At 32.8% G+C, this 19821-nt stretch overlaps 1 protein-coding gene across 4 annotated transcripts in view; it reads left to right on the forward strand.

The window, feature by feature from the left end:
* BRINP3 (BMP/retinoic acid inducible neural specific 3) overlaps nucleotides 1-19821 on the forward strand; it is a 375365-nt gene that overhangs the window by 2482 nt on the left and 353062 nt on the right. For 2 of the 4 annotated variants that reach the window (XM_036112047.2, XM_078078356.1), the window contains exon 1: nucleotides 762-1174. The exons of the other annotated variants lie outside the window; for them this stretch is intronic. Coding sequence is in view for 1 of the 2 variants with exons in the window: in XM_078078356.1 (XP_077934482.1) it covers nucleotides 1161-1174 (14 nt within the window). In the remaining variant the exon portion in view is untranslated. Of the gene's footprint in view, nucleotides 1-761; nucleotides 1175-19821 lie in introns of those variants that run through there. 4 annotated transcript variants of the gene reach the window in all.

Here is a 19821-nt window from a genome sequence, read left to right on the forward strand (position 1 = left end):
GCTGGCCGCAGGCTCGGGGCTGGGTGCGGGGAGGGCGGCGCGGGCAGGGACTGTGTCCCGCACTGTGCGGGGCTAGCGCAGGCTCCGCACTCAGCCCCTGCGGCGCACTGTGCTCGGGGTGGGCATTTGCAGCCCCGGAGCGGGGGGCGCGCCGGGGGGTTGCCTCCGTGCCTCACGCTCCATTTCCAGCCTGCCTCGGGCCAAACTTGAGCAAAACCTCTTTTCTGTCTGCGAGGACAGACTTGGGGGCTCTAGACTCCTATCAACGCCCTTTTGCATTTATTTATTTATTTATTTATTTATTATTTATTATTTTTAATGGGCTATACCTAAGACTAATAAATGACGGCTTTTCAGCATGCCTGCTTTATAAACCCATAATCGCCGTCTTCATCCCCCTGCTTAGTTGAGCTTACACTTGCTAAGTGACTTCTCAGGCTCCGTGTTAAAGTATTACTGACCGTCATTCCCTCTCTGCCTTCACTCGCAAGAATCTGGGGGGAGGTGGGGGAAAGAGAGTTGGATTACACATTGGAGCTGGAGCTTGGAATATAAGGTTGAAGTTAAAGCAAAGAGTGAGGTTGGGAACCGTTTGGCTTGTATCAGAAGCACTTTCAAGTTGGGCTTTTATTTTTCTGTTTCCCTTTTTCTGGAGGTGGGGTGGGAAGTAGGAGGATCTGGGACCGGGAGCGCTCCCCTCGGTGTCCACCCGAGAGGGGGTGGTGCTTCTTGGCCGCCGGTTCCTGCTGGTTCTGCAGCCAAGCAGTGGCAGAGACTTTAAGTCTCTGATGGCTGTTCTCCTAGTCCCCAAGAGTTGAACCACAGAGTGTTTTACTCTGCACCAGGTCGAGAACGTGATCAGCCGGTCAGAGCAGGGACCTCCTTCTAATGGGAATCCGTTTGGGAAACGCTGGGGAGGCTCTACCTCCGAAGAGGATGCCTGTTTCGAGCTGTGTGAGATGCTAACCAGAGGCTTGAAAAGAGGAAGAGGTGACAGGGGTTGCAAAATAACCCTAGTATTGCTTACAAATATTCTAGCCAGTCAAATGTATGTAAGCAAAGAAGAAAGCAGCAGGGTATAAAACTGTCACAGCAGCTTCGAAGACAGATGATTCAGAATTTTGAGATTTTTTGCATGCTGTTTAGATTTGTTTGTCATCATGCAGTTAAGCAGGTAAGGACTGAATGTCTATATTTTATTGACAATCATATAACCTGTATTTGACCCATCCTGTGATCATTTTTCCCTGTTTCAAGCGATGGGATACATGTATTTTCAGATGGTTCTGCTATGATTCATAACTTCTTAGTATTCACGTTGGTGAACCCTTTAAATTCATTTAAATGTTTAACTTGCATTCATTTAAATGCTTAACAATGTTACAAAAATCATGAACTGGATAGAGGTGAGAGGAAGAAATGGGGAGGGTACAGAGTTGGAGGAAGGGATGGATAACCCTAATGAAGTATGTAAAATAGTAGTTGCAGAAATGCCTTGAAATAGTGTTTCTTGTTAAGGTCACAGACCTTAATATAAAGACAATTGGAGAATTATAAAGGGCATCTTGAACCAGCAATTTAATTCTGACTACTTGAGAGAAACATTTAGTGGGTTATAGCCCTATTATTTTCTCAATTTAAAAAAAAAAAAATCTTGGGGTGGGGGTTGGTTGGGTTTTCAAACAAGATAAGAAAAGAGCTTGCCCTAAGGCTACGTTACATGTGACCCCAGTATAGAAATCTTTGGGCTTGGAAAGCCAGTTGGAAACAGAAAAAATAAATTTAGAAAATTATAGTAAATCTCCCACAAATAAAGCTTTTTTAAATTCCAAATTTTATAGATGTATAATATTAGCAGTCAATAGATTTCTTCTATTTAGATTTAACAAAAAAACTTAATTAAAATGACAACACATATTTTCAATGTGTGAAGTTTTGTTATTATTATTGATAATGTTTTGCTATGTTTTGCTTACATGTTGAAGGAGTCTGGAGTCCCCACATAATGAGGCAAAAAATTAATAAAACACAATCTTAAAGCTATTCCATTTATTTCTAACACTTTCTCTTCTCTAAGAAATTGTATTCTTTAAGATTTTCTCTGGAAATATTTTTAGTATTTACATTTATTGACGTGGATCCCTGATCAATAATTTTTCTGCTTGTAAGGCTCACTGATAACATCTTGAAAATATAAGAAAGATAATTGAAACTTTGGGTCATAAAATTGTGAAGTTATAGTGCTTTTCTTAAAAGGGAGTTTGAGGCAAGAGGTAGCTTTTACTTCAGTAGAGAAAGTAATTTGTCAATGAGTTTCAATTCCTCAATTCTTTTGCATTTTTCCTTCTGGAGTTTTATTGTAGCGAACATGCTCAGTGTCTGTGTGTGTGTGTGTGTGTGTGTGTGTGTGTGAATGCCCACTTTTGGGTGGGTGGAGAAGATATTTATTTTAATATCTACATTGCTTTAATAATGTTTTCCAAGTGAAATAGAAACGATACATATATGATTGATTTCATTTATCATTTAATCAGATAATTCTAGCCTCTCACAAAATATTTTCCTAAACTCAACATTATAATGGATATGTAGATTTTTTAATAAAATACAGTGCATCTTGATTTTCTTCTTGCAAAATGATTGATATATTACAGTTAAGTAAATCAAACCTAAGTAAGAAGAAACCTTGGGATCCTAAAAGAATGTGTGTGTTTGTGAGAGTGTGTATGTATGTGTGTGTGTATGTACTATATATATACATGCATATATAAAATTAATCCTACTACGAAATTTGTGTGTTCTTTAATTAAAAAATGGAATTTCTTTTCAGAATAGTGCCTTTGTGTGTTTCTCTCTACAAGTGCAAAGAACTTAACTGGTAGGACGTCAAAACTTTGATACTTTGTTATCAACCTATGCTTCAGTTTCCTGTATTCCCTGTTATTTTGATTTTTTTCATATTATCTCTAAAATGAGCAGTTACTGACTAGAACAAGTACCTACAATTTTAATAATATAGAAAATTGGGTATTAGTTTGAAGTTCAGATACAAACAGGAATGTAACATCAATCTGTGGCATGTAGAATACAAATTTATCTTTCATGAAAAAATATCACAAAGGTATTTGGATATTAGGATTATGACTTATGATTAATGAGGTAGGCTTCTAAGATTCTTAACATTTTTCTCTTTATCCCTAGTTGTGGGTTATCATGAAATGTAGAGTGAGATGGGTTTAGGATTCTTTCCTCAATATCAGTTCTAGTTCTACCTCCTAAATATGATCCTAGTGAAATTTCTTGACCACTCTTCATTTATTTTGCTCAACTCTCACATGGGGAAAATCATATCTACTTTATAGCGTTGTTATAGATAAATGACATAAGAGATGAGGATGCTTTAAATAGACAAACATGCAATGAAACAAAATGTATTTTGAAAAAGATACCATTTACATTTAATTTTTTTTGTCTTTTTGGATAAAGTTCTCTTTCCATGAAAAAGTAATGGTTTTGACAACTTTTTTTTTAAATATTAGTATCAAATATTCTTGGACTATGGTGTCATGATGTCTAATGAGTTTAAATAATATTTTCTGTTTGTTTTGATATTGTGTAGCTAAAAAACAAAATAAAAGTTCAAGAATACATTCCTTGAGGCACATTAGTTCTTAATTACATTATACTTACCTTGCCTTTAATGCATTTCTGGGACAATAGTCACATTTACAAAAATAATTACTCTTGGGCGCCTGGGTGGCTCAGTCGTTAAGCGTCTGCCTTCGGCTCAGGTCATGATCCTGGGGTCTTGGGATCGAGTCCCACATCGGGCTCCCTGCTCGGCGGGAAGCCTGCCTCTCCCTCTCCCACTCCCCCTGCTTGTGTTCCTGCTCTAGCTATCTCTCTGTCAAATAAATAAATAAAATCTTAAAAAAAAAACAAAAATAATTACTCTTGATTAACTTTTCAGTATTATTTAGTGAAAGGAAAGTTTGATTTCTTAGCAAATTTATATTATTAACCTGATGATTCTTGTCAGTTTAATTGAAACAAGATAAAAATATTCACATGTGGCAACTTTAAAAAAGGAAAAACTCAAAAAATATCAGACTTCTCAAACATCATATATAAACTAATATTCAGTTTACCAGAATAAATTAGGAGACATCTGGCATTGTTGGTGTTTTAATTTAGCAACTACTTGGATATTTTCATTTAGACATTTAGGAATGTAATTCTGAGCAGTTTTTCCATTCACTGCTATATGGTTTTATGATTTTAATATTTACAATTCATAAGTTCTAAAGGAAAACAAAAAAATTTGTGTTTGAATATTATTGATTGCTAATTGATTGTTAAAAGAAGGGGATAGTATAATGATGTTTATTCTAGTGTAGAAAAAAGGATTCTCTAAAGATGAAATTTTATAATGAACGCTAATGACCTTTCTACTGAAAATATATCTGGAAGTTCTTCATTCTTTCTTTTTTTTTTTTTTAAGCGATATCAAATAGCCACTCTAACCATTTTATACTGGTCATCAAATATCCTCATCAATAACATTTTAAAGCTTTCATTACTATCATTTCAGGACATATTTGATGAGTTATTAAGAATATTGGTATCCAATTACTCATATGTAAACCTATCCAATTACAAAGTCTCTATAGATAATGATTTCATAAACTATGAATCCACTCTTCTATACTTAATATATGAAATAAAGTATTCGTGCATACAGTTCTGGGATATTTCTCACTTTTGTATTCAAAGTTACAAATCATAAATAACTAGTTGATGTTCTATAATTGAAATAAACCCAGTTATGATTCTTTAACCAGTTTCTTTTCCCATAAGATTGAAAGATAAAACTAATATATTTTAGTGAGTTGACTGGATTCCTAGGTATTTTTTCATGAAACAAATAGTTGTGTTGATTTTTAAAATATTTATTTTTAACCGAGAAAGTATAAATTCAGATGTGGAAAAATGACATGCATCATAAAAAATTAAGAAGTCTCATAGATTCTTACTCCTCCATATTCATTGTTATTTCTTAAACACCATGTATAATTTCTCACAATTTTTATTTTTTATTAAATTTACAGTTAAAAATGGTATTTGTCCTCAGTTTGACTTATTTTTATTTGTAATTAATATTTTAGGAGTGTTTGTTTTAATGCCTAAACCCTAATTTATTCAGATGTAGATGCCTTTGAAAGCACCCAAAGCATAACAAATTCCCTTTAATAGCTAATAAAGAAGCTACCATGTTATAGTTCCAGCAAATTAAATCTATAAAATACCCATTTATTGATTAAATTAATAAATATGTTAACATTACATTCAAATGTATTGTAGCTCTCTGCTATATAAGAATTATTGTCTCATAATGGTGTGTTTCATTTAAATTCCATTATAGAGTTATTGTGAAAGAATACTTGTAGATAGACTTATTCTTCCTGATTTCTGCGAATACCAGCCAACCTCATCAGGATTGAGCTGTTTTTTATTAACTTTTCTGGAGTCTTGCATTTTGTTAATTTTAAAAGCTATATCTAGAATATTGCACTATTAAAAAACAATCTTGCCTTGGGAAGAGCAGAACTGGGTAGGCATGCATTTTAGATTTTTGGTGTCAAATAGTGGCCAGAATATAAGCACACTGCTACTTTATAGATTCATTAAACACTCATTCTCACAACTAGAAAACATTTTCTTTAAAACATGCCAGATGATGTCCACAAATGCAAGGTAGTTTGGGGAAAAAGTGATTAAATCTAACTAAAAAATAAATTTAAAAATTGAAGTATGGGTTCAATCAAGTATCATATTACAGAATCACATATGTTGTGTATAATGTGTTCTTTGTAATTTGTGATATCTTTGATAGGCATATCCTTTTAAGATACAAGTTTTTCTTAACTGCTTTCAGATATGCAATTTAATACTGTGTGCAGAAGCTTTTTCTGTTGTAGCTAAAGTAAATATAGAACAAAATTAATTCAATCAGGAAGTCCTGGTGTAGACAATACATTTAAGTGTCTTTCATGTCTTTAGTGTGATAACATTTCTGACGGTTTGAAAAATCAGCCCTCTAAATTACATAGAAAGATGATAGAAGAGTATTTTTCAGAAGTAAATGCCTGATAAATAATAAACACAGTTTAAATTTTTAAAAGAAAATCATTAAAGGTTACATAAATATTGCAGCAAAGTTGTAAAAAGCGATCCCTTTAGATAATTAACTCATGCTTTTCTCAACTTTTTCTTATATAATACCAAAGATTAACATATAGACTAAGCATAGCTTACACAAAACATTTAAATTGAATGACTCAAGTTTACAGTAATCGAATTTTTTATTATTCATTCAGACCTGTCACTAATATACAAAGACAAAGTTAAGTACATTTTATAAATATGGTAAGTAGTGTTTTGGAGATTATACTGTGGAATAATGTGGCAGACCAGAAGTTTCCAAAATAGAATAAGAAGGATCTGTCTATTACCAATCAACAACAGTAACAACTAGAAAGTATTTTTTGTTTCTTTTTACTAATTTCACTCCAAATGGAGTTTTTAAACAACTTGTTAATTTTAATTCAAAAAAATTTCTTGAAAAAGCATATATCATGGGATGTGTGTTTTCCGACTTGTAAGGTGTACTGTTTTGTACTTATGAAAAGTTTAAACAATTACCCAAAAACAACATTTTCGTTTTTACATTGTGAATTAAGAGAAGTGAATCCAGTCTTCTCTGTGAATTGAAACTTAAAATTTATAGCTGAGGAAAAAGTACTCCTGAGCAATTTCTTAAGGGGCACTCCACATATCTTTTAAAATTAAATTTAAAACTTCTTTTTTGATAAAGTGCTTATTTTAAACATCTTTCTCCCTTTTGAGTGGAGACATAGCTTATGGATTTATAAGCCTCTTTTCCCAGAACACACAGATTTTCCTAATATATCACTCCTTATTTGAGAACTTCTAGATCAAGGACAAATTACTGACATTTTATTTTTTATTTTTTTTAATTATTTTTTTAGAGAGGGAGAGGGAGAGAGAGAGAGAGAATGCTAAGTAGACTCCCTGCTGAATGCGGAGCCTGTCACAGGGCTTGATCCCATGACCCTGAGATCATGACCTGAGCTGAAATCAAGAGTCGGGTGCTCAACAGACTGAGCCACCTAGGCGCCCCTTGATGTTTTAAATGTATAGTTTTCTTTATATTTTGGCTAATTATGTTTGAATGGTGACAAAACCATGGGGAAAAGTAACTTCGAGCGTCCATGTTTCCTTTCAGAACTCTAGCAGGTTTTCGTTTGTATCTGTCATCCATCCACGAAAAGCAGATGTTTTACAATCATCAAAGATAGGCCAGAATGAATGTGAAAGATTAGTCATGTCATTATTACCTTTTAAACCTATCCTTGACAGCTGCAATTTAAGAAAATCAGTTCTGTTTCAAAGAATCAGCACCTTCATACAAATGGCTGTGATTAACTGTTAAAAATATTTATTTCTCATTAATAATATTGAGTCAGTAAGGTAAACAAGAGTTTCATCTAGCTCCCCGCATGATTCTTTCATCACAAAAGTGACAAAAACTTATTACCAAATTTCAGTTTCAGATAATTCCCATAACATTGGTTCCTATGATTAGTATTTAGAAGGTAATTTCTGACAAGTTCAGACAACGTGATTTAAAAAATCACCACTAGTGTGTACACGATATGCTGCGTATAGCTAATACTCAGTAGTGTCCATATGTTAGGCGTAGTGATGTCCCATTTATGCTTTCTTATAATATCCTTCAAAAATCTGGCTTTTTATATAAAAATTCTTTTCAAAAATATAAATTAACTTTTCATATAGATTTATTTTTCTTTTCTTTTTTTAAAGATTTATTTATTTATTTTAGAGAGACAGAGACACAGAGAGCGAGAGCATGAGTGGGGTGAAGGGTGGAGGGAGAGGGAGAGAGAGAATCTTAAGCAGACTCCGCACTCAGCACAGAGCCCAATGTGGGGCTCCATCCCAAGACTCCCAGATCATGACCTGAGCCAAAGTCAAGAGTCAGACTCCCAACTGACTGAGCCATCCAGGCACCCCTTACTTTGCTTTTCTTTTGAAATTTAGTATCTTAAGTTCTTTATATATAACTTTCTAAGTTTGAAGAAAATTTGAGCTATTTTAGAAGTTAAAGTAATATAGTGACAAGAATGGTCCTTGAGAATATCAGATGTTTTCAAAATTGCATGTTGGGGAAAAATAAAGCATATCATTAGAAAAGAGTTTAGACAAGCTAGAATATATGACCAATATCAGGCAATACAGGGCTGGCTACCACGTGAAAATATTGGCCATCCCAGCATCTTTGGCAAATGGTTAAGATATGCATTCTTCAGTTAGAAACACGGAGAGTTCTGACATGTTTTCTTAGATGGTGGTTTAGCGGCACTGGAGAACAGTAGATAAAAATTTAACTACTTGTTGCTGGATTGGTTTGCTTATTGTAGATCACCTCTTTTTGTTAGTTTTGGTTCTTTTTAAAAAGTATTTATTGAATGTATGATCAATGGTGTGCACTGGGGTAAACCTTGGGAATATAACAATGACAAGATATAACAATTGTGCATAAGAGGTTTACAGTTTTTTTGCTATTTGTAGTACATTTTGTTTTAATTAATCCACCAAGGCAAATTTAATGCTTGGCCACTCATTTTATTTTCACACATGTCCAATTTTGATATTACAAATATTCTCTTTGAGAGAAGAAGAAGGTTGTCATATTCCTCAGTGTAGAGATAGGTCAATAAAGAATGCATCTTCTATCCAGATTTTTAGAGGATTATTATTAAAAAGAAATGTAGGAACAAGGACAGTTGTGCAAATAAAACCACAACAGTTCTCAAGAGTAATGACTTACTTGACATTTTATCATGATTTGTTTTTTTTGTTTTGTTTTGTTTTGTTTTTAAATGTTAGTTTATTTTTAATGGAAACATTTCCAATGGGTTATACCTTTTGTTTTTTAGTAACTAAAATTAACATCAACAACAAAAAAAGGATTAAGATTATAAGAATTTACTTTACAAATTTAATTTTCTTATTATTAGGGCCTTCTCTGTGCCAGATTATTTTGTTAGTGCTGTAGATGCATTGGTGAATAAAACAGAAATCCCTGCTTCATGTTGTACTGGAATTGCAGTGATTATTACATTATTATAGGAATTATTGAATAATTACAAGAATTATCCTCTGAATTTAATGATATCTGTAACCAAGACTAGAAGACAAGTTTAAGAGTCCACTGACAATATTTATAACCATATACTCCTAGGTTAAAAACACTTGAACATTTTCGTTTCCTTACAAAATGGATAGAAAGAACCTGAAGATTATTATTCTGAAATTTAAAAAAATTTTCCTGTGGCCTAATAATCAGTATCTTTCGAAAAAAACTTTAATAATTTTACTGGACTTCCTTAAAAGTTCCTTAAAGGCAATATTTCCTTTGTGTGTGACTTCAGAAGGTATACTCCTATTTATATTTCTCCATATAATAACTTCTAATTAAATAACCCATTTCACCTTGTAGCCCTGGTTAACTCCAAGGTAAGTTTTGGTCCTATTTTAGAACAAGAGACTTATTGTCCATTTGGTTCCAAACACCAACATTTCTGCACTTCAGCCCAGCACTATGTCTTATTCTTAAAATATATTAGTCTTTATTTACAGCAGTATAAATGCCTTTACTAAGCAACAAGTTAGTACTATACTAACTTTATTTACTATGCTTTATTATCAGACTATACAAGAAAAAGCAGAATCTTATTACTACTTACAGTAACTGTATCAAATACAGATGTCTGTAACCATTATTTCTATTCCATTTCTACATGTAGATGAAGATTATTTTAATCTTTATTTTTAGATTATTTATTTATTTACTTTACCATTGACTATATCCCCTATGCTGTACTTTTCATCCCTGTGACTTATTCATTCCATAGTTGGAAGCCTGTTTCTCCCACTCTGTTTCACCCATCCCCCCTCCCCCAACCTCACCCATCAATTTGTTCTCTGTATTTGTGGATGTTTCTGCTTTTTTGTTTGAATTTTTTTAAGGTTCCGCATGTAAGTGAAATAATATGATGTTTGTCTTTCTCAGTCTGACTTATTTCACTTAGCTTCATATCCTCTGGGTCCATTTATGTTGTCACAAATGGGAAGATCTCATTCTTTTTTATGACACTGTAATATTCCATTGTTGTCTTCTTAACCATTCATCTATTGATGGACACCTGAGTTGCTTGCAAATCTTGGCTATTGTAAATAATGCTGCAATAAACATAGGGATGCATATATCTTTTCAAATTAGTTCTTTGGTTTTCTTTGGTAAATACTTTGTGTGGAATTACTGGATCATACATTATTTCTATTTTTAATCTTTTGAGGAACTTCCATACTATTTTCCACAATGGCCACATCAATTTGCATTCTCATCAACAGTGCAGGAGGGTTCTTTTTTTTCTATTTTCTGGCCATCACTTGTTATTTCTTGTCTGCTTCATTCTAGCTATTTTGATAAGTATAAGGTATTATCTCATTGTGGGTTTAATTTTCATTTCCCTGATGATGAGTGATGTTGAGTATCTTTTCATGTGTATGTTGGCCATCTGTATGTCTTCTTCGGGAAAAAAAAAAAAATCTTTATTTTTTTTAAGTTTTATTTATTTATTTGACAGAGAGAGCACAAGTAGGCAGAGCAGTAGATAGAGGGAAAGGGAGAAGCAGTCTCCCCACTGAGCAGAGAGCCCGATGCGGGGCTTGATCCCAGGACCCTGGGATCATGACCTAAGCCAAAGGCAGAGGCTTAACCGACTGAGACATCCAGGTGCCCCCAAAATATCTTTATTTTAAACTATTTTCTGTTTTACTGTTTTGGTAATCAAAGATATTGATTATAATAAATTTTCAGAAGTATCTATCATACTTTACTTTAAAATTAGATTTTGCAATCTAAATATACTAAACATCTTGCATCTGAACTTTATTCTCTACTTTCTGACCACTTTCCTTATGAATTAAAATTAAGTACAATCTGAATCTTACCAAAATATTTTGTTATATAATCACTTAGTTTGAAAAACCAAGATATTTTACTTTTAAAATATAAAGATAACCCAAGTGACTCTTGAACTTTGGACTTTTAAGAATTATATCCCCTATATGCTGGACAGAATTAAGGAATGGAACTCACCTTCTCTTCATTTTTTCTAATCAGCTCTACCATTAGGTAGCAACATTTAACTTCTTTATTGGTAGGACAAGATTGTATTGACAAGATCAAGCAGGAGATTAGTTTCCTCTGCAGTATATACTCCTCAGAGGAATACTAACCCTCATTAAGATGGAAAACACTAAAAGTTGTAATTCAGAGGCACTGTATTGCCTGATCAGCTAAAATAAATAATGAGAAGGACCCTCTAGAATATAGGTTGAGCAGAGTTAAATCACTGGAAAAATTCACTTCTCAGGCTAATCTTAACCTATACAACATGATTTAAAACAAGTAAGCTCAGTTATTAAAAAAACAAAACAAAACAAAACAGAAAAGTGAAAAAGTATAATAATACAGTATTCCTAACAGATTAATATAATGGCAATCTCTTGCTGGTTTAGGCAGACAGACATAATGAAATAGCCCATGAATAAAAGAAAAAAATAAAGGAATTCAATTCAGTGCATGTTCCAAAAATTTACCATCTACATGACAGTTTGTTAAACATTAGGGGCCACAGGAATTACTAAAACATAATCCCTGCCAGCATGTCCTTCATAAACTGGTCATATGAACAAAGGGGTTAAAAAGGATAATAGTAGCATATTGTGGAAATCCATCTAGTCAGCAGTTATTTTAATAATTTTCAAACTAACATATTGGAAAGGATTTAAGGTAGTTATTAACCCACCAGGACATTTGTTTTTAAAATGCAAGAGGAATTGCTATTTCAAATAGGAATGCATTCCATTCTCTTTTTTAGTTCCTGATTAAATAACCTCAGTTTTCTGTGATCCCTGGAGTTATATGATATTTTTTTGCTTTAGGGATTATCACACCTTTCTGATTTTTTATAAATTTGTTTCACCTTTTTTAAGGGAATTTGAAAGAATTATCAATGCTTAAGGAAAAGGAAACAAAAAAACTTTTGGTATAATTTCCAGGTATCCCAGTAACAAATTGCATAGCTAAAAGTCAGAATGACTTTTTTCCCCATTCCTACACATGACTGTTTATTTCAACAGGTGCAAAAAAGTAAAGCAATCATTTCTCTATATTCCTGGTGGAGTACAGAAAAGAGAGTGGCAAAATTCTGCCTACTTATATAGAAAACGTAGCATATGCAAGATTTTATATCTTGATGAATTTCTTGACATCTTTATATAATAAAATGCCTAATTCTACTCCATTAGGCTATTTAAAAATTCATTACCTTTAAATAAGCAATGTTTAGATTAAGGAAGAACAATTTAAGGTCATTTGAAGTCTAAAATTATAGAACATAACTGGTATTTAACTAAAGCCATAAATTAATATGTCATTACTAAAGTAATGATGTAAATCATTGAATAATGGAGCTCTTATTCTTTTATTAATTTGACTATATATGACATATAGGTCATGAATATTCAAAGATGAAAATCCATACATATATGCATATAGGAAGATGATGCATTATATTATCCATATATCTTTGAATATGTTCATCAAATTTAATACTTGAGTTTGCCACTTTAGAAAAGCAATGCTTTTAAAATGATTTTCATTGTATCCAGGGATCTTTCCTGCCAAATAATACTATAAAATATACATTTTTAGTTGTAGTCTTGAGTTTTCACACTAGTATTCCTAAAATAACACTTGCTAAAAATGATCTTCATATTCTTGTCATTATCTGGCATTTTTGAGGACATAAGAAAACTGACCTTAATTAAAAATTTATGATAGCATTTCAACAAAATATTAAAAGCATCACATTCTACTGAAATTTTATTATGTGTCCCCTTTTGAGACACCAACTGTTTTATGCATGTTGGATATATTTTTTTCTTTTTTGTAACACTGTAATTTATAATAAGATTGTGTCATTAAGACTATTCGAGTAATCTTGCAATTTCTCTGAAGAACAGATAGGTAAATTAAATCAATCTGACCATGATTATACTTTTTAACCCACTAAATAATACATGTAATCTGAAAAAAAGTAGTTTTTCTGATTTTTTTAGTTTATGGTACATGTCTTTAAATATATGAAGCTGAATTACATTTAGTTGATTAAACTATAACTTTCATTGAAAAATTAGATGAAGCAGATATGCTTTGAAAACCTATAATATGAAAACTTATATTATCAAAACCCATAATACTCAGATCACTTGCTTATAATAGACTGAGAAAAAACTTCCCATTTTAATTTTTAATTTTATTTTATATTTCTAGTATTTATATTTTCCATTTTATTTTATTTTATTATTTATTTATTTATTTATTTTAGAGAGAGAGGGGAGAGGGACAGAGGTAGAAAAAGAGAGAATCTTTTTTTTCAAAGATTTTATTTATTTGAGAGAGAGAGCCAGCAAGAGAGAGAGAGAAAGCAAGAGAGCACGTGTGGTAGGGAGCAGCAGAGGGTGAGGGAGAAGCAGACTCTCCACTGAGCAAGAATCCCGATGTGGGGGTAGATCCTAGGACTCCGGGATCATGACCAGAGCCAAAGCAGATGCTTAAGCTTAACCGTCTGAGCCACTCAGGCGCTCCAGGAAGAGAAAGAATCTTAAGCAGGCTTCAAGCCCAATGTGGAACCAGACTCGGGGCTGGATCCCACGACCCTGAGATCATGACCTGAGCCGAAATCAAGAGTGGGACGCTTAACCGATTGAGCCACCCAGGTGCCCCTATTTTCCATTTTAAAATTTTATTTTGTTCAAGAGCATTTCATTAAATGGCAACAAAAATCCTAATAAATAACTTTAAATCTGCAATCAGTTCTGATTAAGTTGCAGTTTAGTGTAATAGGGACAGCATGGTCTTCAATTTAGCTTCAAGACTATTGCCATTTAGTCCTTGCCTGCTGCGTATTTACTCACCTTGAACCTCTGTCATCTAAACAAGCTAATGGTGATAATAATATATACTGCACTGTGTTGCTGGGAGGTGAAATAAGGAAATATTGGTAAAATGCTTGGCATATCAAAAGAGCTTGATAAAGGTAATTTTGTTGGGAAGAAAATAAAAATAGCATGCCATTTTCATCATCACTGTATTTTTTTTTCTCCAATGAAGTTTGGAAGGTTTTCAGTTAAAGTTATCCCTTGTATTTGACCTTTCAAAGGGGGAGGGGCAAGCTATTCAACTGCTGTTTCTATATTATTCTTTAAATTCAAGAGTGATAGCATAGTAAAACATATACTGTACTTATTAGTGGGGAGAATTTATGTTTGACTTTACCTTTGAACTCTTATTCATTTGGTCTGTCTTTAGAAACCATGAATAATAGAACATAAATGAAAAGATCCTAAGTTTTTCACAATTATATGCATGATCCTGATAATTCCTTATCATTGAACTTAAAGTTAATAATTAATGATGCTTTTATATCCTTGTTCTTAATGGTTTTTTAATATCAAGAATGCTTTGCTTTGATACTACTTGAACATGTCATTTACATTCATGGTTTGGACACCTAGACCGTTATCTCAGGACTCCATTTTCCTCCTTTCTCAACTATAAAAGCTGTTGTCATCCTGAGGTATAGCTCAGATGCAAAGTCCTCTGTAAAGCTTTCTTCTTTCCACATAGAAGGAGTTTTCTTAATCTTGCCCTCCACATCACATTAATTACACCTCAATTTAGTACTTATTTAATCACCATTTATTCATTCACTCAACCAGTACTTATTAAGCAACTTTATTTCAGGTACTTTGCTAACTGTACCCTGTTGTCATTAAAATAAGAATAATTATTGTCTTTCTAAAACTAACTGGAAGTAGGGGAGATATGCAGCCAAAAAGACAAAATATACACATAAATATACAATGTAAATATGCTATAATAGGTGACATACTGGGATCATGAAATAAGACCAATCAATCTTGAAGAGTCCCAGAAAGCTTTGTGGAGAAATGACAATCTAGTCTGAAGTTCAAAGAGGTAAGGGTTGGGCAGGTGAAGGGATCCAAGTAGGAACAATAGTTCAGGTAGAATAAATTGCATATGCAAAGATGCTGAAGAAAGGGAGAAAGTGGATGAATTTCAGGAATGAAATGATGACCGAAGCATAATTTGAGAATTATGGTCGCATACACAGGGGAAAGACACAGATGAAGAACTAAGTAAGGGAAGATAATTTTATACATTATCTTAAAGAGTTTGGATGTTATCCAGAGGGCAAATGACACAAAATCGTAAGTGGGGGTAAAAGAGTTATATGCTCAGATTTAACTTTATAGCAAGATAACTCTGTAGTAAAAAACAAAAACAAAAACAAACAAATTGGGGAGAGCTACATGGGTGTTAGGAAGACCAATTATAAAACTATTGTAGCATTCCAGAATGAGGCTATGGTGGTAGTGTTGGGGGTACAGAATGACCCACTCAAATGAAGTGGGTGTGGAAAGAAAGTGATAGATTTGATTCTTGGGAGGAACTTGGGAATTGATTGGGTATATGCAATGAATGAGAAGGTAGAGGAAAGTAAGATTTTAGCTTAAAAATCTGGAAGATAGTACGGAGCTTCCTCAAAAAGTTGAAAATAGAGCTACTTTACGACTCAGCAATTGCACTACTAGGTATTTACCTCAAAGATACAAAAGTAGTGATCTGAAGGGTCATGTGCACCCCAATGTTTATAGCAGCAATGTCCACAATAGCCATACTATGGAAAGAGCCCAGATGTCCATCGACAGATGAATGGATAAAGATGTGGTATACATATACAATGGAATAATATTCAGCATAAAAAAAATGAAATCTTGCCATTTGCAGCGACATGGATGGAACTAGAGGGTATTATGCTAAGCGAAGTAAGTCAATCGGCTAAAGACAATTATCATATGATCTCACTCATATGTGGAATTTAAGAAACAAAACAGAGGATCATAGAATAAGGGAGGAAAAAATAAAACAAGATGAAATTAGAGAGGTAGACAAACCATAAGAGACTCTTAATCATAGGAAACAAACTGAGGGTTGCTGGAGGGGAGTTGGGTGGGGAGACGGGGTAACTGGGTGATGGACATTAAGGAGGGCATGTGATATAATGAACACTGGGTATTATGTAAGACTGATGAATCACTGAATTCTCTCTCTCAAACTAATAATACACTGTATATTAATTATTAGTGATTATTAGTGATTCATGAATTTAAATAAAAAAGAATTTGGCTTAAAGATTTCAATATATGGAAGTATCATTTATGAGATAAGGAAACCAGAAAGAGAAAAAAAATGAAGAATGTTGATTTTTAGTTGATCGAGGTATTGGTTTCTAAGAGATTACCATAGACCATGTGTTCTGCCTCACATAAAGCCTTCCTCATTTGATTTTAAGTTTCTGAGGACCAAAGCAGTATTTTTATTTTATTATTATTTTTTAAAAGATTTATTTATTTATTTTAGAGAGAAAGAGAGTGCACACATAGGCACACATGAGCTGGGGGAGGGGCAGAGAGAGAGGGAGAGAGAATCTCCAGCAAACTCCCTGTTTGAGTGTGGAGCCCTGTCATGGGGCTCAGATCCCACAACCCTAAGATCATGACCTGAGCCGAAACAAAGAGTTGGCCGCTCAACAGACCAAGCCACCCAGGTGCCCCTCAAAGCAGTATTTTTAATGATACCTGTCATCCAGCTTCATACCAAAATGTATCAGGGTATTTTGCACATTGTAAATGAGAACTAATATTTACTTTTTTATTGTGGTTTTCTTTATTAGTAATTCTACTAAAAAGAAATATAAACTATAACTATTTGGAAAAACTATTGAAAATTTACAGTTAAAAATATATTTTAACACTTCCATCATTCATTTACTTATACAGTGTTTATTTAGTAGATATTTACTTCAGACCCAACATTTATTCTAATATGTAATAAAATACCATATATAATATGGTATGATAATATAATAATATACTATATGTTTTAATAGATTCTGGGAGCATTATATACAAATATATTTATTTTCTAATAATAAAAATATTCTAATATTTATACTTTAATAAAATAATATATATTCCTTTAGATTATTAAAGAAGACTGTGGCTTTTTAATAAATGCAATCATTTTGGTATTTGGAAACTTTATTTTGAAGATTTAACTTTTTATACTTACAAAATCCAATATTAGTGATTCATGAATATTAAGGAGCTATTTTATAGTGCAGTGTAGCAGTTGCTGAAGATGAGGAATATGGAAAATGGGTGTATTATCTGCAGCAAAAGAGTCAATTTTCCTTAGACCCTTGCTCCATAAAAAAATATGGGATTGAGAGAGTAGAATATGTGGTAAAACATAAATAATTGGTAAATGTGGCTGAAGGATATATGTGTTTACTGTACTAGCCTCTCAACTTTCCTGTAGGTTTTAAATTTTTCAAAATTAAAGAAAAAGAAATCTCTTTGACACAGTTATTTTATAAAGCTTCTTTGCATATGCAAGATTGTAAGTGGGTTTTATTTCCTGAGAAACTATTTTGAACATGTTAGCAACAAAAATCAGTTCAAATGCAAACCTAAAAGAAGGAATTATATAGAATGCAATATTAATTGTTCAACAAATAGTAATAATTAGTTTTGAACATTCAACTAGATATTAGATCATGTGGTCTAAAAGATGAACCTCTATGACATGACCCACCAATCTAAAGGATATTAAGTCTAAGTCAATAATTCATAATCTTCTATCTTTGTAATTTCCGTTATACTAGAAATTCATTTATAATATTATAGGAAATATTTTATAAGTTCCATTATTTTATGAATTTCAAATACATATGATATGCCAGTATTTTATTTTATTTATTTTTTATTTTTTTATTTTTTTTAAGATTTTATTTATTTATTTGACAGAGAGAGAGACAGCGAGAGAGGGGACACAAGCAAGGGGAGTGGGAGAGGGAGAAGCAGGCTTCTTGCTAAGCAGGGAGCCCGATGTGGGCTCTATCCCAGGACCCTGGGATCATGACCTAAGCTGAAGGCAGATGCTTAACGAATGAGCCACACAGGTGCCCAGATATGCCAGTATTTTAGATAAAAATAATGCACTGCCACCCTGGAATAGGATTAAGGAGAGCTAATGAGGAGAAGTATTTATTATATACTAGAATATATATTATATATATTATATATAACATGTTACATATTATTTTATGTATTTATTATATGCTTTATGCATATTACTATATATGTAACTTCCTTTGGTGTGTTTTCTTCTGCATGAACTTTTTGAGTATTTGCAAGTAATAAAGTAGTGTGAGTTGATAATGTTCTCACCGAATTTTATTTGGTGAGAATTTGGTATAAGAGAAGGCCATGTACTAAATATCTATTTTTTTAAAATGTGATATTTCAATATTTACTGCTTCCTCTTAATTTTTGAAAAGAAAAACTTGATCAATATCATTTTTAATTAAATGACACTTTTTAAATATGAACTCATGTTTTTTGTTTTTTTAATGTTTTGTTGTTTTTTTTTAATTCATAAAAGACACCCTTACATGTTTCAGAATATACTGTGCATAGACATTGTAGTTTCTTCAGTTGGCCTCTTAGGTACTTAGTCAGAAATAGTAAATTCAAGATCATTTTGGCATTTCCTTACACTCCAGGGTGTGAAGTTGGTGAATTCACTTATTAGTTTAATAATTCTTACTTCCTTTCATTGGGCCTCATGATTTCCCTTCCTTAGTAATACATCTAAGTGTAGCTGTTTACTTCAGTAGTGACCTCCACGATTCCTCAAAAGAACCCTACTCACTACTTTTGAAATTGGCAATCTATATCATAAACTCATCTCTCACACAAGGGTAAATATTGTTATTAATCAAAACCAAATAAAGGAACCAATTCAGGCCTTTCAGTAATAATTTAAAATTTACTACTCATTTACAAATATGCATTTACCTGCTTTTGTAACAAACTAGGTGAATGAAGTCCTTTTCTTTTTTTTTTTTTTTGGTGAACATTGAGTCTAATGACCACTTGTCCTAAGATCTTTGGAAGCATACATCCTTGCCTTAATGTATTCTAACACTACTTTTCTCCCTGTTTTGTAACTCTTAAAGTCAGTTTCTCAAAGGTGGCTTGAGTTGAAATGTCGGGTATCATAGTTTGGTTATTGTTCATGTCTTTATTATTTATTTATTTATTTATTTATTTATTTATTTTTTAAAGATTTTATTTATTTATTTGACAGAGATAGAGAGCACAAGTAGGCAGAGTGACAGGCAGAGGGAGAGGGAGAAGCAGGCTCTCCGCTGAGCAGGGAGCTGGATGTGGGGCTTGATCCCAGGACCCCAGGATCATGATCTGAGCCGAAGGCAGCTGCTTAACCGAATGAGCCACCCAGGTGCCCCTATTGTTCATGTCTTTAAAAAAGACCTTATAATTATAATGATTTCAAGAGATCCCAAAAATTAATATAAATTTGGACAGTATTGATATTCTCATAATATCATTGCTAATAAACTTTCTTTCAGAGAAAACCCATTACTGAACAGAAGTAGGAGCATGTAGCCAAATCAGAAGTAGAAGAAACAG

Source organism: Halichoerus grypus, chromosome 7, assembly GCF_964656455.1.
Source record: "Halichoerus grypus chromosome 7, mHalGry1.hap1.1, whole genome shotgun sequence".
Lineage (NCBI taxonomy): Eukaryota > Metazoa > Chordata > Mammalia > Carnivora > Phocidae > Halichoerus > Halichoerus grypus.